The sequence below is a fragment of the Perca fluviatilis genome, chromosome 12 (genome assembly GCF_010015445.1).
Source record: "Perca fluviatilis chromosome 12, GENO_Pfluv_1.0, whole genome shotgun sequence".
Lineage (NCBI taxonomy): Eukaryota > Metazoa > Chordata > Actinopteri > Perciformes > Percidae > Perca > Perca fluviatilis.
Genome location: NC_053123.1, coordinates 35,439,929 through 35,464,149, shown reverse-complemented (window position 1 = coordinate 35,464,149; position 24,221 = coordinate 35,439,929). Strand labels below are relative to the sequence as shown.

At 44.9% G+C, this 24,221-nt stretch overlaps 1 protein-coding gene and 1 long non-coding RNA gene across 2 annotated transcripts in view; one reads left to right on the top strand and one right to left on the bottom strand.

Moving 5' to 3' along the window:
- The first annotated feature begins 534 nt into the window (after positions 1 to 534).
- Positions 535 to 2,565, top strand: LOC120570337. Its single transcript, XR_005641045.1, has 3 exons — positions 535 to 679; positions 1,777 to 1,906; positions 2,435 to 2,565. It is a non-coding gene; the product is annotated as an uncharacterized LOC120570337 (long non-coding RNA).
- A 1,788-nt stretch (positions 2,566 to 4,353) lies between these two features.
- The window catches only part of LOC120569477 (titin-like), a 123,873-nt gene continuing 104,005 nt past the window's right edge, over positions 4,354 to 24,221 (bottom strand). The window contains 17 exon segments of the mRNA XM_039817336.1: positions 4,354 to 5,710; positions 6,873 to 7,157; positions 7,459 to 9,309; positions 9,312 to 9,453; positions 9,565 to 9,638; positions 9,767 to 13,108; positions 13,675 to 13,885; positions 14,682 to 15,064; positions 15,562 to 15,867; positions 16,470 to 17,045; positions 17,361 to 17,660; positions 17,886 to 18,191; positions 19,005 to 19,320; positions 19,902 to 20,170; positions 21,393 to 21,695; positions 22,374 to 22,676; positions 23,672 to 23,971. Coding sequence (XP_039673270.1) covers positions 5,418 to 5,710; positions 6,873 to 7,157; positions 7,459 to 9,309; positions 9,312 to 9,453; positions 9,565 to 9,638; positions 9,767 to 13,108; positions 13,675 to 13,885; positions 14,682 to 15,064; positions 15,562 to 15,867; positions 16,470 to 17,045; positions 17,361 to 17,660; positions 17,886 to 18,191; positions 19,005 to 19,320; positions 19,902 to 20,170; positions 21,393 to 21,695; positions 22,374 to 22,676; positions 23,672 to 23,971 — 9,560 coding nt within the window. The 3' untranslated portion in view covers positions 4,354 to 5,417.

Here is a 24,221-nt window from a genome sequence, read left to right as displayed (position 1 = left end):
GAACTGTTAGAAGTTGAGGGCAAAAGGTGATAGATTTTATCTCTAGTTGTTATAATTTTAGCATTAAAGGTCCCATATGGTGAAATTGGGTTTTTGGGGGATTCTGTGTGTCATACAGGCTCGGGGGTGTAAAGTAAAACCTGTGAAAATGTGAAATCGCTCACTGCCGCCATTTCTCCACCCCCCACAAAACTAGACCGCCTCCCAGCTAAACGGGCCAGTTAGAATTTGATGTATTTGCTACGTAGAAACCGGGTAACCAATGGGTGTCGTGTTCCAAAATCAACTTAGACCTCGCCCCCTTTTCTAACGTTCGCTTTGTGCTGCTGAGAAGAATCTGAGAAGATGCGGGGAGTCATGTCTTCCCAGAAAACCGACCATAAGAAATGCATCATTCCAGGGTGGGAAACATCCGCCTTCCAAAAGAAAAAGATGTCGCTGACAGGTGGATGGATTTTATTTTTGGAGACTTGCCTCAACCTGTGCCGAGTCAGGCTTTTCAGCTAGCTACTGTATGTAGCATGTAGCTAGCTACTGTATGTAGCTAGCTAGCTACTGAACTGCACATTTCTCACCGCAGTTCGTACTGAATCAGGGGCTATATGATGTCGTATCAAAACTACTGTTGATGAAAGGATCCATTCCCACTATTCAGGACCCTCTCCCAAGCATTGAAACGGTGAGTAAAAAACAATTTCATAACGTAGATTACTAACAGATAATTTCGTTTTTCCTAATGGTTGGTTAGCTGGCTGGTTAGCTAGCTGGCTGTGGCACCGCTAGCTAACATACGGTTTATCCCTGTGTGGGGGGGGGGTGGTGACTGTGTACATTATAACTATATAACCTAGTTGGCTACTGAACTAACTAAAGTTAGTACTGTAGCTAAGTTAACTGTATAGTAACGTTTGATACAGCAAACAACAATGATGTTGCCTACTATTATAGTTTGTTTGTAATATTGTTAATCTCGGGCCAAGAGGAAACTAGAGATAGTCTGGGACTGATTGTGTGAGTGCATCACATCGTCTTTTAGCAAGATGGCGGAGCGCGTATCCTCAGCGTATCGGTGTTGGTGCTCTCGCCGGGTTCAAGTCCGGTTTTTTAGGGGCAAAAGCGCCCCGAATTCCCCTGGAGGCGCCAGCAGCTTTTTTGCTCCACCCTGCTGTGAGACAGGACGCTCCGCGGCTCGCCATTTGAAGCGTCTGATATACAGTATTTTCTTGGCGGGGGAATCTGGCAAGAAAGTACACTAATACTATGTTATAAACGATACAAATAAATGATTACCTTATTGATATACATAACCGATTCTGTGCAATGCGTCCCCTGCTTGCCAACCCTTTTGATTTTCCTTTCTCTCTCTCTCTTCCTTCTGTCTTCCTTGACAGACAGATGAGGTTACACAGTATATATTGCAATATATGTTATACGCTCTACATGTGATTATCCTAGGTAGTTACCTATTATTTATTATATTCACATATATCTGTATTGCATCTAACTTGTTAAATACCTTCTTATAATGCACTGTTTGCACTGCCACTGTTTAGTGTTATTTGACTCATCCAAGTGCCTTTATTTGTCATGTATGTTATAGTAGATAGAGGACGCTACCTCATCATATGTTTTTTTTCTTGTGTTCTATTGCTGCTGGTCTCTGAGTTACCACACTTTTTGTTGTATGCCTACAATGAAAAATGAAATGTGTTATGACTTGCAATACTATCACACTGTCTCCTTTTCATTTCCTAACATATCTCAATTTATTCTTAGGGAGCCATTACACGTTTCCCAGGCCAGTACCTCCCGGAGTATTGGCTGCCAGACTGACCCCCTTCCTAAAAGATCTGTTGGAACCCAACTATCCAAGGACACTACTAAGACTCAGAGGTACTAAGCAGAGGTTTGTGAAATTTAATTTTTGTAAATGTTAGTTTACCTGTTGTTGTATTTCATTTACATTTGTATTTATAAGCTGATAAGTCAAAAGTAATCATTTGAATGATTACTGGTAATAGTTATTCCCAAATTATATATCTATGGACCTTACAGTATATTCCCATTGCAGTTGAAAGAGGAAAAAAAAAAGAGGAAACAAATATGGGAACCTTATCAGTGAGATATAGTACATAATGTGGGCAGACATAGAACATTGATCTTAGAGACTGTATACAGATATTGTCCTATGCACTACATGATATGTATTTATGTATCATGATAGTATTTTATGTTTGTTATTACTGCTATTTCAAATGAGCCACAGTCTACATATTATCTGGCCAGATTATTTAAAAAACTACAAAAATAAGTTTTGATCTGTGTCATTTCCTCAGGTAGCTTAGCACTGTGTGTAGACTTCTCTTTATTTGTACAACATATTGGTGTAATAAAATACACACCCATTACATAATTTGCATTGTTGTTGTTGCAGACTCTATCTCTCAGCATCCCACTTCAATGAGAATGCCAACCGGCCACAGTCAACAGTGCTCCGGGAGATCCTGCCCTTAAACTGGCCTTCCCTAAAGCAGCAAATGGGGATAAAGCCTCAAATGAGGGAAAATTGAGCCGACATTCTGTAAGTAAATTATCACAACATGCAACATTAATTCAATTTTATTTTATTGATAGTGTCAAATCATAACAGAAGTTTTCTCAGGGAACTTCATGTAGAGCAGGTACAATCACACATCTACCAGAGCCGCATATTTTACATCAGAAGAGCAAACTATAATTCTACATAAATATGAAGAGCACAGACACGGTTTAACAGGCAAAACGCAATACAGTCGCTGCTTCCTAAATCAGGAGGACAGCTGGCAAAAAAAAACAGACGCTGTAAACACGCAAATCACAACGCTTACTAATATCACTTCTCCATCAGTCAGGACCAAGATCTGACCATAATTACACTGTGCTTTCCATAAACTACTTTAGACTATTATTTTAGTTGCAACCCCAACAGTGGTAAGATAGTGAGAGCAAATAAATTATATAACAAAATAATTCAAACCGCAACACACGGCTCAAGAAGCCGACAAATAGCCCTGTACGTAATTACCTCTGCTGAAAATCTATATCTTTCATAACAAGTGATCCACAAAACCCTGGGTTGAACCTGAAGTTACCTCCATCTCTATCTCCCCTCGTCCGCTTATCCGGTGTCGGGTCCAGCAGGGGACCCCAAACTTCCCTTTCCCGAGCAACATTAACAAGCTCCGACTGGGGGATCCCGAGGCGTTCCCAGGCCAGGTTGGAGATATAATCCCTCCACCTAGTCCTGGGTCTTCCCCGAGGCCTCCTCCCAGCTGGACGTGCCTGGAACACCTCCCTAGGGAGGCGCCCAGGGGGCATCCTTACCAGATGCCCGAACCACCTCAACTGGCTCCTTTCGACGAGCGGAGCAGCGGCTTACTCCGAGCTCCTCACGGATGACCGAGCTTCTCACCCTATCTCTAAGGGAGACGCCAGCCACCCTCCTGAGGAAACCCATTTTCGCCGCTTGTACCCTGGATCTCGTTCTTCGGTCATGACCCAGCCTTCATGACCATAGGTGAGGGTAGGAACGAAACTGACCGGTAGATCGAGAGCTTTGCCTTCTGGCTCAGCTCTCTTTTCGTCACAACGGTGCGATAGATGGAATGTAATACCGCACCCGCTGCGCCGATTCTCTGACCAATCTCCCGCTCCATTGTCCCCTCACTCGCGAACAAAACCCCAAGGTACTTGAACTCCTTCACTTCACACATACTATACTATGACTTTTTGGGACTTTTTTCAACATACTGTACTATGACTTTTTTTACTTTTATCATCATACTATACTATGACTTTTTGGGACTTTTTTTCGACATACTATACTATGACTTTTTTTACTTTTATCATCATACTATACTATGACTTTTTGGGACTTTTTTTCGACATACTATACTATGACTTTTTTTTACTTTTTTCGACATACTATACTATGACTTTGTTTTACCTTTTTCGACATACAATACTTTGACTTTTTTTAACTTTTTTCGACATACTATACCATTAATTTTTTGGGATGTTTTTCGACGTACTATACTATGACTTAATTTGTAACTTTTTTCGACACTATAACATTACTCTTTCTACTTTTTTCCTCCTACTATACTATCTTTTTTTTTTTTACTGTTTTCAACCTACTTTTTTGAATTAGGAGGGAAAAATGTGAGCTCAACGGGATGATAAAACTGATGACCCTAAATATCAAGTTTATCATGAACAAAATCCAAATTATCCTTTCAATTTCTTGTGAGTTTCAAATTAAAATAGAAGCACAAAAAGAGACAAACACAAAAAAACCACAGCAGAGACATCCTGTAGTGCTGATAATCATGCTTTATTAAATCAATAATTGGAGAAAAAAACTCAAGGAGGCTGCGAAAATAGTCAACGCTACAACTCTAACTTCAATGAAACCAAAGTGCCGGGCGACACGCAAAGGCCACGCTTCTCTCCGTCCTCGTTCAGCGCAGCGCCGGTTGGTTTTCGCCGCGAACGTCTACTTGGCGCCACCCGGCTCGACTGAACTCCTAAAAACTAACACACAAACACACTGCAGACCTCCGAGAGACAGCTCCGCCTCTGCAACCAAGCACACCGCACAGACTCTTTGGTTTTTTTTTTTTTCGTGATTTGCCAGGTTCGATGGTACGACCGAAGAGCCGAGGGAGTGGTCAGTTGCCAGAAGCGGAGCACAAAAAAAAAGAAACGCTTGTGCTCAGGGAGTGCAGGCCGCTCGCACTGTGAGCATGTCATCGAAATGGCGGTATGACATAATCAGTCAAGAGCGCGAGGTCCAGTCGTCCTGCTTACATGAGGGTAGATGCAAACAGCACTCAGGATCTCGCGCTTTTGTTCCAATGCAACAGCACCGCAGTGCATTCATAGTTCTGTCTCGGATTGAGTTAACTTCAACAGGGAGCCTCTCTACCTGTTGAGGCAATCTTAAGACTTCAACGTATCGTTGAGGCACATTGTTTAGTTTCTTGGCTTAACAGGGTATTCGTTCCGAGTGAAACTTTCTCCTGTTAAACCACATTTAGTTTCACTTTGTTTCAGTTAATATTATTGTCATAAATAACAATGCATACATTTCCCATAACCGTTAAATTCGGCTATATACATTATGTACATGTCACAGAAAAATGGATCAAAAATCCTAAGTCATAGTTATCCAATATGGCACATTTTATAACAACTTTAGACTTTAGTCTAGTTTGGCATAAATTAATGTCAAGATTGGTACAAAAATAGTTCATATTTACAAGAACAGAAATCCAGATCTTTATGAAGTAGATTATTTTTGTTTAGTTAATAAATAAAAAGGCATGGAAGTAGGGAAAAGGGGAAGATCGAACGATTAGATATATATATTTTTTTTTTTACACTGATCGAATGCTAATGTGTACAGTCGCTGTGTCCGAGCCGAGCTCGTTGGACAGCTTCAGGGTGTAGGTTCCGGCGTCTTCCTCCTTCACGCCGGTGATGATGAGCGTGGTCAGGTCCTCTGTGGTGTCGATGTGGAAGCGTCCGCCGGCGGTCACCTCGATGGTTTTGCCGCCGCGGGACCACTCAATGTGTTTGGCGTCGCCGGAGAAGGCGCAGGTGACCGTCAGGACTTTGCCCGGCTCGATGCTGATGTCCTCTGGCAGAGCCTCGATCCGCGGAGCACCGCCTGGAAGACACAATAAATGTTTTAAATAAAATATTAGTGGTCGCAACATTTGGCAACAGATAGTACAGAATGCTGAAGAAAACTTTTTCTAAATCAGGTACCAAGAAAAGTGTAGTGTTGCTAAATTCACTCACAGGGATGCAAGAAGTTTATGATCTGTAGCTATTCATTTTAAAAGTAGTGACTTTCTGTTGAGTCTGAATAATAAAGGGTAACTTTGTTTTTTTTCCAACCTGGACCCTATTTTCCCTTGTTTTTGTGTCTTAGTGACAAGTGGAACAACAATCTTTTGAAGCTGGTCCAGTAACAAGCAAGACCATTGCAGTCGGCAGTTAGCGAAACAAGCTGAAATGTAATATTAATGGGCAAATGTTCACTAAAAGGTCTGCTGTTGCTGCTGACAGACTCAGATTATTATTCTAAGTGTCTGACAACATTATGGGATGGATCCCTACAGAGATAGACCTTTTAGTTAAAGAGTAAGATCCTTTTAGTTTAACATGAAACAGCCCCGAAATCACCATCACCAAACTCCACCAGACTCTATGTAAATAATCAGGACTTTTATCATCGTAAACACACTTAATTCAAAGCGGACAGAAACTAAATAAAACTACAAAAAGCCGTCTTGGTTCATCTTTCCACTGTTCCAACAATCACCACTCTGGTTTGGTTGAAATAAACCTTTAATTCACCCATTTACATGTGGAGATATGCTGGCTCTATACACGCTAAAAGTCCTGATTATTTACATGGAGTCTGGTGGAGATATGCTGGCTCTATACACGCTAAAAGTCCTGATTATTTACATGGAGTCTGGTGGAAATATGCTGGCTCTGTACACGCTAAAAGTCCTGATTATTTACATGGAGTCTGGTAGAGATATGCTGGCTCTATACACGCTAAAAGTCCTGATTATTTACATGGAGTCTGGTGGAGATATGCTGGCTCTATACACGCTAAAAGTCCTGATTATTTACATGGAGTCTGGTGGAAATATGCTGGCTCTATACACGCTAAAAGTCCTGATTATTTACATGGAGTCTGGTGGAAATATGCTGGCTCTGTACACGCTAAAAGTCCTGATTATTTACATGGAGTCTGGTGGAAATTTTTAAATGCCACAAACACCAAAGACCAACTGTTTCAATACCAATCTTACCGATTGCTCTGAAAGAGGATCCCTCGCTTTGAGAGCTCATGGCGTATGTCTCGGACGTCATGGAGGACATGCTGGACATGGACATAGTCTCGAACTTCATCTCCGCTGCCATGCTGCTGAAGGAGCTGGACTCCATCATGGATGACATCATCGCCTGCTGGGCGGAGGAAGAGAAGGAGGAGGACGACTCCTCCATCACGTGCATTTCTTTCTTCATCATCATGGATGAGCTCATGGATGAGCTCACGGATAAAGACGACTCCTTCTGACTCATCGCCATTGATCCTGATGAGGGGTAGAGATGGAAATAATAAATATGTAAAATCTTCAGAATGACTTAAAAGTTAAGGCTGTGTCAGGTCTAGGGTTGGGAACCGAAACACACTTCCAAATAATAACAGATAACAAAATGCCAAGAACCGGGTATACATAAACAATTAGAACCGGAAGTGACAAGCAGATTCTGAATCTGAATCGTTAAAATCTGATTTGATTTGATCCAAACGATACACAACCCTATCAGAATTTCTTTTAAATAGCATGACATTGGACAAAATCTACTTGGATACTTGAGGCCAGTGCTCACCTTTAAGTGCCAGTTGCTGCTGCTCACGGTAGGCTGTGATCTTCATCCGTATGGACTGGAACACCTGTCCCGTGAAGGAGAAAGAGGATTTGGACACTCCTCCCTCTGAGGTCATCTCACAGGTGTACTCTCCCTGATCGCTGTCTGCCAGATCACAGATCAGAAGGCTGCAGGAGCCCTCCGAGTAGTGCATCTCGAAGCGGCTGCTCTGTGAAAGCCTCCTCCCGTTGACGTACCACACCACCTCCTTGACGCTGCTCTCGCAGACGCAGGACATCCGCACCGAGCCTTCGCTCGCCTCGGCTGTCAGCTGACTCAGGACTTTGGGAGGTTTCGGGATTGGGGATTTGACGGTGGGTGGAGAAACGACCCTCTTCGGGGACATGGTGGGAGGAGGAGACTTCATCCTCGGGGGTGATTTGATTCCCTCGGGCTCAGGGGACTTTAAGGCTCTTGGGGATTTGATGCCTAAAGGTTCTGGAGATTTTAGTCCTCTTGGTGTTTTGATTCCCGCTGGTTCTGGAGATTTAAGTCCTCTTGGTGTTTTGATTCCCGCAGGTTCTGGAGATTTGACGCCACGAGGTGATTTCACTCCCTCAGGCTCAGGAGATTTGACTGGTGGTGGTGACTTGAGTTTGGGTTCAGGGGATTTTAGTCCGCGTGGCGACTTAATTCCCTCAGGCTCAGGAGACTTGATCGGTGGCGGTGGTGACTTGAGTTTGGGTTCAGGGGATTTTAGTCCGCGTGGTGATTTAATTCCCTCGGGTTCAGGAGATTTGACGCCTGGAGCTGGTGATTTTAAGCCGGGCTCTGGAGACTTGATGCTTGGCGTTGGCGACTTCACGCTCGGAACGGGAGATGTAACACTTGGTTCGGGAGACTTCACACTTGGTGTTGGTGACTTGATGCTGGGGACAGGGGACGTAACGGAGGGAGCCGGTGATGTGACGGAAGGCTCCGGAGACTTTACACTCGGAGTGGGTGACTTTATAGATGGCTCGGGGGATTTCACGGCCTTGACTTCCTCTTTGGTAACTGATCTGCGGATCGTCAAAGTGAAGTGAGCCTCCTGTCGGCCTGCTGAGTTCTCCACCACGACGATGTAGCTGCCCTCGTCGGACGCCGTCACAGAGGAGATCTCCATGCTGGACTTGTACTGCGTGGTGGTAACGCGGACACGGTGAGACGAGACAATGGTTGTGCTCTCGTGTATCCACGTTACGCTCGGTGAAGGCTCGCCGTCGATGTCGCAAGAGAATCTGGCGCTCTCTCCCTCTGCGACCGTCACAGACTGGGGCTTGGTAAGGATTTTGGCAGGAAGGGAAGGCTTCACCTTGAGGACAGAAACTTCCTCGGTCACAGCAGTAGCAGCAGAAGACGACTTCAGTTTAGCTTCAGACGTGGTGCGTTTTCCAGTCAGAGATAACTTCTCCGATGAATAGGAGGAATCAGATGACAGGTATTCAGCAGAGGCGTACTTGATGGATGAATCGTACCTCTCGGCAGAGGAGTATCTCTCAGAGGAGGCTGCGTATCTTTCACGTGTGACGACTTCACGTGTCTCTGTTAGTTTAGACTTGCTCTCTTCCACCTCCAAGTGTGTCTGGGAAGAGTAGCCAGCTTTGAAGTGTGTGGTGTGATAGTGGTCAATCTTAGTGACTTCAGGGACGTATCCTTTCTGGACTTCTTCATCTCTGCGGCGAGAGGAGAAGGTGGTGTAGCCACCGCCGGACACATCGAGGGTGGCGTAGTCGGATGCTTCTCCCTTGGCGTTGGAGCACACGCAGCGGTATGTGCCGCTGTCGTCTTCCTGACACTCCAAGATAGTGATGGACAACACACCACTCATTTGAATATTACTTTCGCTGTTCCTTGGAACCACTTGACCTCGGCCTCTGGCTTGGTTTGGATGTTGAGTAATTTGTCCGGGCTCATCGTGCCATCCTGACTCAGCGCCGGGGAGCGTGGTCCAGACTGAATGGCGTCTCGCGAACCCTGGGCATATTACCATTTCTACTGCTAGAGCTGCCTTTCCTGCTAGCGCATACATGACGTGCGGGACGCCGGAAACCTGGAGGAGGGACGGGCTAACCTCTCCACACGGACCTGATGGGGCAGGAGGACGGGACCTCTGGCGTGGCGGGGGGACCTCCGCACCACTGCCTCTCCCTCCACCTCCACTTGAGCATCAGATACCTAGATTATACCATTATCTTGACATGAACTGGAAACGGTGCTTTTTTTCTTTGTCTCTAAAACCTCGACGGACCCCGCTGACTTCCTGCCTCCTCTCTCGAGTTCCACGCACGTTCCAATGCACGGGGGGGGGGGGGAGAACGAAGCTCCAGCTCATCCTCCAGCATCATTTTCTCCTCCTCAGTTTTCCTCATGGAAAGGTAGTCATCCACGGGCATCAGCAGCTCCTCGTCACTCAAGTCTCCCAGAGATCTCCTTCTGGATCTAAAGGAGATCTCGGATTCAGGAGAAGGTGATCGGCGGGCGGGCCTGACGGTCTCCAAATCATCCTGAGTGAGTTGCGGGATACGCCATCTTGGCCTGTACTGGTCAGTGATTCTCGGGAGGGGCATCACGTAGAACTGTTCCCACCTGGACAGGCGGATACGTCTCTGCCTCTTCTGAACGATCCTCTCCATCTTCTCTGAAACCTCGTACTGGTCTTTCAGCTTTCGGTACCACTTCATGTCAGAGAGAGGCACAAACAGTTTGATAGCCTTGTCCTCATCCAGAGCTTTGGGATCGTGAACCACAGCCTCGGGGATCTCATATGGCATGAAGATCCTCCTCTCCTCCTCCAACTTCTTTGTCTCGGACTTCTCAACCGTGATGTCGAACTCGCCCTCAACGTTCTTGGTGCTCACGGCGGGCTTGTACATCTCTGAAGCATATTTCAGCGCCTCCTGGGCTGTTGGGTTGAGAGGTACGAGCTCCTCAGTGGCGACAATCTTCAGAGCCATCTTGTGAGTCTTTTCAATTTGTTTCTGTACGTGTCTGTGTTTCTCCTCCTCGCTCTTGTACTCTCTCCTGGTGTAGGTGAGGCGGTCCACCTTCAGGGTAGCCTGGCAGCGTGCAGAGCCGGCACAGTTGGTTGCAGTCACACTGTACACACCGGAGTCCTCGAGCAAAGTGTCTCTAATGTGCAAGACGTAGTAGTCGAGGTCTTCCTGTATGACGACAACTTTGCCACCAAACTCGAGCGCATGACCGTCCTTCTGCCATTTCAGTGTCGGAGTTGGAATTCCTGAGACTCTGAGCTCAAAGCGCACGCTGTGTCCCTCGACACACTCAACGTTAGCCAGCAGACGTTTGAACATGGGCCTCATAGTTTCCTCTGTCACAGGATGAGGTGTCACGGTGAGACGCGCCTTGCAGCTATCTTCTCCAAACTTGTTGTTGGCCATGACGGTATACTCTGCATCATCGCTCATGTCCAGGTTGTGGATCATTAGCTGGTACAGACCCTTATCGCTGGTGAACGTGTACTTGCGGTCATCATCGCCCGCCTTGATCCTCTCTCCGTTCTTCAGCCACGTCACGTGAGGCTCCGGGTGCACGGTGATAGTGACACCGAAGCGCACATCTTCACCGATGTAGGCGGAGCGATTGTACAGAGGCAGAGTGAACTCTGGCGGTCTCTGCAGGAGTTTCGTCTTGTCGACTCTCCTCCTCAGTTTCTTGATTGAGCGGCTGATGTAGTGCTCTCGGATGCTCCTCACCGTCTCGACAAAGAGCTCTCCATAAGCGCTGTCCTCTCCGTCGTCGCTCACCACTTTGCATCTGTACACACCATCGTCACTCTCTTCGATGTCCTTCACATAGATGCTGGCAAAACCGTTGCTGTAGGTAATTTCATACTTGGCACTTGCGTGGAGCTGGCGGTTTCCAAAGTACCATGATGCCTGAGTGCTCTTGTCATAATTGGTGATGCTACAAGTGAATCTGATGTGGCCGCCTTCCTCAGCTGAGGCATGCATGACTGGACCGGTGCGGAGACCGTGGTACTCACTTCCAATCTTCACTTTTCCCACAGCCAATCCTCTCTGGTTCTTGAAGGCACCACCGTAAGCCACACGAGCCGACGACACAATGATATCTACCCTCTTCGCCAGAGTCTGGTAGTACCTTCTGTGTCTCAACGTCCTAATGACCTTGGTGCTGACGTTCTCGATCTTCATCTTGAGCCACGGGTGCTCTAGAGCCTCGTGGGCTGTCATACGGAGCTTCCTGTCTTTGACTAGAAGTCTGTCCACAAAGTCCATAGCCTCCAGGCTGATGTCCCTAAACGCTTCACTGTCAAAGATGTATTCACAGTTGGAGATGTTCTCGATCATCTTTGTGACGGACTCTGCGCCAAACGGATTAAGGCCACTTAGCAGAATGTAAGCCATGACACCTACGGACCACATATCCGTGGCGGTGGTGACTAGGTCATGACGGTGGATCTCAGGGGCACAGTACTCCGGAGCGGAGAACAGCATTCTGATGTTTTCTCCTGGCACCAGCAGCCTAGCCTGGCCCATCTCGATAATCTTTACATTGGTGCTTCTCCTTGTCGTGTAGACAATGTTGTCTGGGCGGATGTCGAAATGGCCATAGTTGTGGCTGTGCATAAACTTGAGGGCGGAGCAGACTTGTCTCAGGTAGCGGACGATCTCCTGCTCTGTGAGCTCAAAGTTGCTGGTGCCGAGGCGCTCAAAGATGTCCACTCCGGAGATGAATTCAAAGATCAGGATGATCTCCTCCATGCTTTCAAAGTATTCATGTAGATAGATGACATTCTTGTGCCTTGCTACGTTGAGGGCTTCGATTTCTCGGAGAACCAATTCCCGGTCAGTTCCTTTGACTTTGATGAACTTGGCCATGAAGGTCTTCTTGGTGGCGATCTCCGTGCAGCGGTGGACCACTCCGAACTGGCAGCGAGAAAGCTCCTCAGAGATGACGTACTTGGATGACAGCTCCTTTACCTTGTAGAACAGAGCCTCCTCCTTGGTGATCTCTCTGGTTTCGTCCACTTCCTCATCATAATTCCTGATCACGGACGTGTCTTCCTTCGTCGTGATCGGCTCAGTCGGCTGACAAGGAGCGCTCAGGCCGAACTGGTTTTCGGCGACGACGCGGAACTGGTACTTGGTCTTTCCGAACATGTTGATGATTGTGATGCTGCAGTCGGCGGTGTGTCCTGCGCGGATCCATCTGTCCGCAGTTGTGGGACATTTCTCCACGATGTAGCCAATGATGTCGCTTCCGCCATCGTTGGCAGGAGGCTCCCAGGTCAACGTGATGGAGTCCCGGGCAACGTCGCTGACAACCAGTCCCTTTGGAGGCTCAGGTATGTCGGCCACGTTCACCTCAATGGTCTGTTTGTCTGTACCGAACCTGTTCTTTGCGGTAATGATGTAGTAGCCAGTGTCCTTCCTCTGCATTCCCTTCTGGAAGACGAGGGATGTGAACGACCTGGTAGTGATGACTTGGTGATATGGAGAGTTGGAGAGAATCTCCTGACCCTTCTGCCAAGTGATTGCTGGCTCCGGTTTGCCAGAAATGGGGATCTTGATGGTGATGTTTTCCCCACGGACAGCGTTGACTGATCCCATTCCCTGGAGCTCCTTGGGCAGGTGGATCTTAGCAGGAACTGGAATTGAAGTGATACAAATAAGTAGTTTAATATTTATTCTATTTAGGACATTGCACCTGCAGAGGACATCACTTAAACAAGACCTATTACTCTTTTCTAAAATAAATAATGAGGTAAGCTAGGTGTTTAAAACAAGTCCTTGTTATCTTGGCTGCCGGTATTAATTTCTCCCCAATTTTGGGCCACATTCCTGCTGGAACATGTCTGGTTGTGTAGTATTTGGTTTGAAAGCTTTAATCTGTGAATTTTGACAGTATAAATTGCTACTATATAAACTATATAAACTCTTTTACAGAGGCAGCACAGCTGCAGAAACTCTGAAATGCAGAATCGCTGACCAATGAGAGCAGACTTGGTTTTTCAAAGAGACAGGCGCTACAACAAAGTGTCTCAGACAGAGGGGGAATACAGGAGCAGCCATGGGCAGTATGAGACAAATAAATTGCTTTTTTTTTTACATTAAAGCCTGAAAACATTGTTATAGTATGAACCTGAAAACAGTTTATAATAGGTCTCCTTTAATGGATTCTAGAAAACATGAAGAATAATTATTTTTGCCATACCTTCCACCTCCAGGTTGGCGGTTGTAGAGATGGATCCTGATGAGTTGGTGGCTCTGACTTGGTAAACTGTAGCGTCCGTCTCGTCAGCGGAAATGATGACCAGCTGGTAGTAGCCGCCCTTGAACTCCTGGGCTTTGATCTTGGTTCCATCGGCCTGGATCTCCTTTCCACTGCGGTACCATTTCACCAGAGGTTGGGGATGTCCCACCACCTTGTCACGGGAAAAATAACCAAGTTAAAAAAATAAATTAAAACATACTTGTGCTCATCAACTTGGCTGAGTGAAACAATCTTCTCCTTGGACTCTGGGTGTGTAGTTTTGACATATCTAAACCTTCATAAATCTAGACACAGATTGGAAATTGTTGAAAGCAAATGCAATGTCAACTTCAATTTAACCCTTGTGTTGTCCTCCGGCTGTTTCACCTGCTCATCTCCCAATTCTGCGTTAGGCCTAAATCTTCTTAGCCAACTTCATTCCAATTTGTCACTAGTTTTACACTTCTTGTTGGAAATCATGTTCAAGAAACCTCATTTATATGAAATAATACCCAATTTCAGAGTAAAAAAAAAATGAAATTAACAAATTATTTTGACTAATTGTTACAATCAGAGGATGTGGAGTAGATACTCACAGACGGGTTTACTGTATGTCAAAGTGTAGTCAGTATATCGTTACTGTTTTGAAACCATTTCATTTTTTGGAACCATTCATGTTATATTTGGGCACTTTGGTTAAAAGAAACCCAAATTTATGATATAGAAACTTTAAAAATGGGTCAAATTTGATCCGAGGACAACAGGAGGGTTACAAAGAGATAATATAATTACATTCTTCCTTCCACAGCTTTTCGGATATGTGACCCAAATCATCAAGTGTTTGTCGTGCATGTCTTTCGAAATGCTTTCTATTTTGTGTAATATCCTTATTTTCTGTATGACCCTTTCTGTTTTCTTTCACATGTTCAAAGTAAATTTCAATCAGTCAATCAAAATAAAAGAAGTACCTTGGTGACAAATGTGGCATTGGCGTGGTATTTGACGGTCATGTCCCTGATCTCCTCCCTGAAGGCAGGAGCACGAGGAGCCTGGTCGGACTTGGGGATGATTGGCGCGGAGATCTCACTCCAGTCGCTCTCACCGCCCATGTTCTCACACTTGACACGGAACTCGTATTCAAAGCCCTCGAGCAACGCCGTGACCTCGTACTTGGTCTCCACAAACTTCTTACTGGTCACTGACATCCACTTGTTCTGCTTCTTCTCACGTTTCTCCAGGTAGTAGCTGGTGATTTTAGCACCGCCGTCGCTGCTCGGAGGCTTCCAGCACACGACACACGAGTCCTTGGTGGAGCTGATGATGAATGGCTGCTGTGGGATGCCAGGTTTTTCTGAGAAATAAACAGGGAATGTTACTGTGGTGCTCCACACATGGGCTTACATCACATTACAGTCACAGGGGACAGCAAGCATAAGATTTCTCAAGAACAATTACCATTCTCAAAGTTCCTCTCTGATTCAATGAAACAGCTGACTAAATTGACAGATTTTCATACATTTTTAACCCCAACTTTTTCCCAAAGAGGGGGTATCATTCATGTGCCGTGATAAATAAAATGTATACTACCACTTAATGAGTATTCTTGTGTTTATTGTTATACGTGCATTGTTAGTCCTTTGTAGAACCAAACCTATGGAAGGTTGGTGGTATGTAACACTTGTGCTTAATATATTTGGTACCCCTAAAATTGCATGTGGCCCCAGCCTGGCAGCTCTAATTGATATGGTCTGTACTGGCCTTTGGCTCTACATATCTGTAAAGTTCGTCCTGCCTCTGCAATGTAGCCACAGAAGCCCAAACTGTCAAACAAAACAAGTACGGACTTACCGAATGGACTCTTAATGATGACCACGGACGGGATCTCCAGAGACTCGCTGACTCCGTACTGGTTCTGGGCAGAGACTCTGAAGTAGTATCCAGCGCTCTCAATCAGGTTGGGGACACGGCAGGTGTTGCCAGAGACGGAGGAGGACACCAGTTGCCACTGCTCGCCTTCTTTGGCCTCGCGTTTCTCCACGATGTAGTTGGTGATCATGGAGCCGCCGTCGTCTTTGGGAGGCTTCCAGCTGATGATGATGGAGCTCTTCATCAGGCCTTCAACAACAATTGGGCCCTCGGGGATGCATGGTTTATCTGGGAGGAAACAAAAAATGTAATTAGTAACAGGTATTTTTTTAATCGCGATTAATCGCATAATTGTCCAGAGTTAAATCGTGAATAATCGCACCCTTTGTATCCGTTCTAAATGTACTTTAAAAGTATATTTTCACAGTTGTTAAAGCTCAAGTGGTGTTTGAGACTTGACGTCCTCTGGTGGTAACTCAGTTCACATCGACATAAATGTAGTCTTGAGGAGAAAACCATCTGGAAAGGCTTTGAAACTAAATTTGTCATTCAAAAGACCCTCTTCTTTCTCCATTTCATTCCTTTTTTGGGGGGTTTGAGCTGCTTTTTAGTGATCATTGATATAGTTTAACATGTAAGAAATAAAGCCTGTTGCTCAGAACAGGAAGTCTCTATTTAAATTAGGAATGCATGTTTTTTTCCACTATTTTCTGATATTTTAGAGACCAAACAACTAATCCATTAAATTGAGAAAATAATCCACACATTAATCCACCATGAAAACAATCGTTAGTTGCAGCCCTAAATTAGTCAACTAATCAATTAGTCGACAAAATCATATGAGTGTTAGTCGACTAAGAATAGGACAGCCTTCAGGAGTCCGGTGTTACCTTGGATTTCCACACGTAGCATGGTGTCGATGGTTCCGTACACGTTGCTGAGCTGCACCTTGTAGCGGCCAGCGTTGGTCTTCCTCTGGACGTTCCTCACCACCAGGTGGGTGTAGCTCTCTGTGTTTTCAATGATCACATTCTCGGAAGCATTCAGAGGCTTCTTGTCGTAGAACCACATGATCTGGGGGATGGGGCGTCCAATGTAGACGACGTGGAGGCGGAGGCTGGTGCCGGCGCCGGCGAAGTACTTCTCCTTCAGAGGGAAGCCGGGATGGAACTGCGGCGCCGCCTGTAAGCGCAGCTTGCCGCTGGCCTCCACCTCTCCGGCCTCATTGACGGCCCTGCAGGTGTACAGGCCCTCGTCTTCCTGCTCGTCCGTCAGGATGCTCAGCGAGTGGTTGCGCCCGTCCGAGCTCATCTTGTACTTGCGGCTCTGGATCAACTCCTTGCCGTAGCGGTACCACTTAATCTCCGGAAGAGGTCTGCCGATGATGCCGCAGGTCAGAGTGCCCGACTCGCCGAGCTTGGTGGTGACGTCCTGGACGTCTTCCTTCAGAGCTGGAGCCTCACCAACTGCAGAAACATCAGCAGAGTTTCATTTAACGCTTGTGTTTTCCTCATGTCAAATTTGACCCGTTTTTAATATCAGAAATATGGGTTTCTTCAACCAAATTGCCCCAAAATAACTTATAATTATAAAATGCGTGCATTCAGGTTGTATGGGACCCATGCAACATTCTTCACAGGTAAAACAAATGATTACTTACATTGGATTTTGGGTGTTTTATTCAATTTCATATCATTTGAAAAAATCGGTTTAAAGAAATATCACATAAATGCTCCCTTGAGCATTGTGTTTGACAGAATATGAATTGTGCAGTAGCTCACCGCTCAGTTTGGTCTTGATGCCCATTGGCGTGCGGCGTGGTCGGCTCAGTCCGGTCTCGTTCTCAGCGAAGATCCTGAACTCGTACTCGGTGGCCTCCATCAGGCCGCCCATGGTGAACTGGCGGTCCTTGGAGCGCTCCTTGGTGCATTTCTTCCAGGCGCTTTCTCCGGCCTGCCTGAACTCGATCCAGTAGCCCAGGATCTCTTTGCCGCCGTCGTGCTCCGGCCGCAGCCAGTGGATGGTGATGCAGTCTTTGGTGATGGAGATGATGTCGATCTCTCCCGGTTGGCTGGGTTTGTCTACAAGGAGACGGAAAGATGGGAAGAGATTAATATTTAGTAAAAGTATTATTATTAGTAGTATTTATCATAAATAAATCTGAGAAATGTGGGAACATAGGGCTGTGGGAACATAGGCACACTCCCCTAATTTCTATATATGCTTTCCTATGTCTTGTCTACTTATACTACTAATTCATATAAATGTATTCCTGCAAAAATAAGCCTAGTGTCATGTTAACTCACCGAATGGCTCTTTGCAGACCACGGACTCTGAGGCCGGGCCGGCCTCGCTCAGCCCGACCTCGTTCTGCGCCACCACTCTGAACATGTACTCTGCGTCGGGGATCAGGCCGCTGACGTTGTACATGGTGGTGGTGATGTGGGTCTTGTTGTGTCGGACCCACTTCTCCGTCGACACCTCTCTCCTCTCCACGTAGTATCCTGTGACACGGGAGCCGCCGTCGTCCCTGGGCCGCGCCCAGGACAGAGACACCGTCGTCTTGGTCACCTCCATGATCTCTGGAGGGTTGCTAGGAGGTTCTGGTGGGCCTGGAAGGGGAAACACGTTGTTAGGGAAATCCATATTTACAACAACAGCTTGATTTATGGTTCTGCGGAGGCTCCACACAGAGCGTTCCCCGTGAGAGAGTGACGGTGATTATCTTCAGAGCGAGTAGTGACTCTAGAGCACTTGTGTCAAACTCAAGGCCCACGGGCAAAATGTGGCCCCCCGCAAATTTTGTATATCAATTTTAGGTTCACAATAAATTTCGGCCCTGACTAGTTGTGTGGCTAACCAAAAAGACAGAAAACTGTTTTCAAACTCCAATTACGCGACTCTCATAGCAGAATTTGGCAGACTTACAGACTGAGAAAGCCACCAAGGTTTTTTTGTAGTTGATTAGCTGGCTGGCCAACACTGGCTCATTACAGAAATGTGGATTTAAGTGTGTTGTCCTTTTAAATAAGATGTTCTATTTCATCCTTACTGACCGCCAGAGGCAGTGCTTAACACTGAATATATTCCGTATCACGCTTGCACAGGTTGAGTATTTATTATCAACAAAGTCACCTGTGACCTCGGGGTGACCCTGGCCAAGGTATTAAGTTCTGGTGTCATCCCCGAGCTCATTCCTACAAAATCTTCTTGCGGGTTTGTAAGATTCCAAGTGACCAAGAACTCTGGTGGTCATCCAGGATTCATAGAACCGTAGTTACATTCGTAACTTTCGAATTAAATGAAATCAGACCACGTAAATGTGTCTATTAAGTAGCATATTTTGTCCAACATGTAAACAATGCAACTTTTGACGGACATCAGATGGGATTGGACATTGAGAACAATCACGAAACCAAACTCACTGAGTGGTGTTTTCGGCATGACGGCCTCATCAGACTTGAGAGATCTGCTGATGCCGAACTGGTTCTCGGCACAAACCCTGAAGTGGTACTGCACGTTCTCCTTCAGGCCCTTTACCACCAGGGAGGTCTCCGTCACGCGGGAGTCCACCGTGCACCAGGCGGCCTTGGGAACCTCGCGCCTTTCCACGATGTATCCCAGAATGTCAGAGCCGCCATCGTCCGACGGCGGTCTCCAGCTGACCCGCACGGATCGGATCTGAATGTCGTCAAACTCCAGAGGGCCTTCTGGGACGTCGGGGCGGCCGATCACCTTCACCTAGAGGAGAAGATAACACAGGAAGTTAAGTTTCAAATATCAAATAAAACCAACACTGCGTAGGTTTTTTAATTCACGATCAACCATACCGGCCGTGGCTACAAGTACGCTCCCTCTAAGAAGATTCACACACACACCCACACACAGTGCATCTCACTATCTTTGTGGGGACCTGTCATTGACATAATACATTCCCTAGCCCCTTACCCTAACCTGAACCATCACAACTAAATGCCTAACCTTAACCCTTACCCTCACCCTAACCATAACTTAATTCTAACCCTAATCCTAAAACCAAGTCTTAACCCTCAAACAGCCATTTAAACTTGTGGGGTCCAGCATTTTGGCCCCACAAAGCTGTCAGGACCCCACAAATATACTGTTTTCCCGGTTTTTGGACCCCATGAATGTAGTTAAACGAGATCACACACACACACACACACACAGACACACACACAAGTAAAGTACAAGTACCTCAACATTTGGTACTTAAGTACAGTACTTAGAGTAGATGTACTTAGTTACATTCCAGCGCTGGTTTTTAATGTTCCTCCTGTTTCCCTTCAGTACGTGTATCTCACCTTGATGTAGACGGCCTTCCTGCCGCATTTGTTCTCCAGCACCAGGTCGTAGCTGCCAGTGTCGTCTTTGTGCGCCTCTTTGATGACCAGCTCTGTGATGTCATCGTGCGTGGCGATCATGGCGCGGTGAGAGATGTCGCGACCGTCCTTGGTCCACTTGCACGTCGGGATGGGTTTCCCCTTGATGGGCACGGACAGACGGATGACTCCACCCTGCCGCACCACGTAGCCCTCCTCGTACTTACGCTCCAGCTCGTAGTCGGGATAATCTGGAGGGGAAAGATTAGGTGTTTGTCAATTAGAGGCAAAAAAAACTTTTCAATTTACCCTGCTGTTGTCCTCGAGTCAAATTTGACCCGTTTACAAAAACTTTCTATATCAGAACTATGACAAAAGAACGTTGACAAAAGTGACAAATGTTGGGAAAAGCTCCAAAAACGCAGAAAAAAAAGTGACAAGAAACCCCATCAAAAACATCGCCAAAGGTTACAAAATCTTGTTAAAAAAGTGAAAAAAAAAGTTGGAATAAAATCAACAAAAAAGTAGAGAAGTGTAGAAAAAGAACAACTAAATGTTGAAATTTCGACCCAGAAAAACACAAAGTTGCAGGTCGACAGGAAGAAAATATTTTAAGACTCTCTATTTTCCATAAAACGTCTTCTTTCAAACCGGTGGAAACAAAACATTTATCTGACTACACTTTGTCTATTTGCGTCTGTAGATTTCTTCTAAATACACCAAAAGTTAGCATTAGATAACGCCACATTTGCATACTAAAACACTTTCAGAAAACTTAATAAAACGTAATAATTAAAAAGTGACAAAAATGACTATAATGTTGAAAATAGTGACTAAAATGATGGAAAAAGTGACTCAAATGTTGAAAAAAGTGACTCAAATGTTGAAAAAAGTGACAAAAATGTTGAAAAAAGTGACCAAATTCGAAAAATAATGTCAGTTATCAACTGGGGAAGTTTCGTGCTGATATCTGTTTTTACAATCCATATCTTTAAAGGTTGTGTTCTCAGACTCTGGGTCAGCAGCACTTACAGACACCAAACTTTCCACTTTCACTCCTCTCTATATTCTGAAGCTTTTTACACATGGCTTTGTTCAGATATCATTCATAGCCTGATTTATACAACATTTTATCCATGAAAACATTCAGATAGTGGCTGTTGACAGTACTGATAAAAGATATATCCAAACTTCCCCTCTGTAAAAACATTTTACTCTAATATGTCACGAAACTAAACAAGAATGTTCACATTTCTGTTCTGCAAGTATATGCAAATTAGCGCAAATTTAATAAGATAATGTATCATTTGCATATTTAAACATAACATTTCAGAAAACTTAATGTCAGTAATCCGCTGGGGAATTTTCATGCTGATCTTCTCTCCCTTTAAATTACAGATTCAGGTCAAAGAGAAGTGAAAATGTGTTTTTGATTAGTCTGTAAAGATGATAAGTGAGCTATGGATTACTTACCCAGCATCTCCTGGACTTTAACGACTCCGGGAACCTCAGCGGGCTCTCCGGCGCCTCCGGCATTGCATGCCACGACCCGGAACTTGTACTCGGCGCCCTGGGGCATGTGGGTGAGCGTGTACTCGCACATCTTGGTGGGCGTAGTGTTGCACAGCGTCCATTCCACCTGGTCCACCTTCTGCATCTCGATGAAGTACCCGGTGATGATGGAGCCGCCCTCCTCTTCAGGCGGCAGCCAGGCCAGAGACACGGAGGTCCGGGTGGAGTCGGTGACTCGGGGCTGGACGGGAACGCCTGGAGGCTCTGTTCAACAACACACAACATTAAGACAAATTTAAAAAAATAAAAACAAAAAAAAAAAAAAAAAAAAAAAAAAAAAAAAAAAAAAAAAAAAAAATTTTAAAAAAAAAAAAAAAAATTTTAATATTTGGTAAAACACGTAAATACTAAAAAAAATGTATCTGAAGTCTCTTTTTATATAGGCCTTAGTGGTCCCCTAATACTGTATCTGAAGTCTCTTTTATATAGACCTTAGTGGTCCCCTAATACTGTATCTGAAGTCTCTTTTATATAGGCCTTAGTGGTCCCCTAATACTGTATCTGAAGTCTCTTTTATATAGACCTTAGTGGTCCCCTAATACTGTATCTGAAGTCTCTTTTATATAGGCCTTAGTGGTCCCCTAATACTGTATCTGAAGTCTCTTTTATATAGACCTTAGTGGTCCCCTAATACTGTATCTGAAGTCCTCTTTTATATAGACCTTAGTGGTCCCCTAATACTGTATCTGAAGTCTCTTTTATATAGGCCTTAGTGGTCCCCTAATACTGTATCTGAAGTCTCTTTTATATAGGCCTTAGTGGTCCCCTAATACTGTATCTGAAGTCTCTTTTATATAGACCTTAGTGGTCCCCTAATACTGTATCTGAAGTCTCTTTTATATAGGCCTTAGTGGTCCCCTAATACTTTATCTGAACACGTACCGATGGGATCCATGGCAACGGTGATGGCAGAGCTCTCGCTGGGTTTGCCGGCTCCCCTGGAGTTGATGGCGGTGACGCGGTATTCGTACTCCAGGCCCTCGATCAGGCCCGAGGAGCGGTAGCGCGTCATGGTGACGGGGTTCTTGCTGATCTTCATCCAGCGGTCGGAGCCCGCCTCCTTACGCTCGATGATGTAGCCGGCGATGGTGGAGCCGCCGTTGTCCTCTGGCGGCTGCCACGTCAACGTCATGCCCTCGTGGGTCACGTCCAGCACCTCTGGCCTACTGGGAGGTCCCGGGATGGCTGCACGGGAAACACAGATAGATTATTAGATCCATCCATAGATTAATAGATCCATCCATAGATTATTAAATCCATTTATAGATTAATAGATCCATCCATATATTAATAAATCCATTTATAGATTAATAGATCCATCCATAGATTAATAGATCATTTTATAGATTAATAAATCCATTCATAGATTAATAGATCCATCCATAGATTAATAGATCCATTTATAGATTAATAAATCCTTTTATAGATTAATAAATCAATCCATAGATTAATAGATCCATCCATAGATTAATAGATCCATCCATAGATTAATAGATCCATTTATAGATTAATAAATCCTTTTATAGATTAATAGATCCATCCATAGATTAATAGATCCATCCATAGATTAATAGATCCATCCATAGATTAATAGATTCATTCATAGATTAATAAATCCATCCATAGATTAATAAATCCATCCATAGATTAATAGATCCATCCATAGATGGATAGATCCATCCATAGATTAATAGATCCATTTATAGATTAATAAATCCATTCATAGATTAATAAATCCATCCATAGATTAATAGATCCATCCATAGATTAATAGATCCATCCATAGATTAATAGATCCATTTATAGATTAATAGATCCATTTATAGATTAATAAATCCATCCATAGATTAATAGATCCATCCATAGATTAATAGATCCATCCATAGATTAATAGATCCATTTATAGATTAATAGATCCATTTATAGATTAATAAATCCATTCATAGATTAATAAATCCATCCATAGATTAATAGATCCATCCATAGATTAATAGATCCATCCATAGATTAATAGATCCATCCATAGATGGATAGAACAAACACTCTGAAAACTAACTCAAACTAAACTAAAATGAAATCCAAAAGTCAAAACTAATTGAAAATTCTAAATAATAAAAACCTTCTATTTTGTTGCCACAAATAAATGAAATCAGTTATAGAAAACAGGGACGAGAACTCACTCTTAGGGCTCTTGCACTCCACCACCTCCGACTGCAGGAAGCCGCCGATGCCGAAACGATTCATGGCGGCGACGCGGAACACGTACTCGGTTCCCTCGGACAGTCTGCTGAACTTGTAGCAGGGACGCGTCACTGACTCTGAGATGGTGACCCAGCCCGGGCGGTGGGCGTCGCGCTGCTCCACCACGTAGCCGCTGACGTTGGCGCCGCCGTCCTTCTCCGGAGGTTCCCAGCTGACCGTCACTGACACGCCGTCGGTCTCCTCAATCTTCACCGGACCCACTGGGATGCCAGGCTTGTCTGGACGGACACAACAAGACCGCTGGTTAGAATCTTTTCATGTTCACGTATCGCATTCCCATTTTAAACAGGAGTGACATGGTGGCTGGTATTACAAAACTAACTCAAAACTAACTCAAAACGGACCGAAAACAGACTTAAAAGTGACAAAAAAACGGACAAAAAAGTGACTAAAACTGAGTAAAAACTGATGCTTAAGCTTCACCAAAATAAAGACCCCCAAACATTTACTCGCAATGTGGCGGAAAGC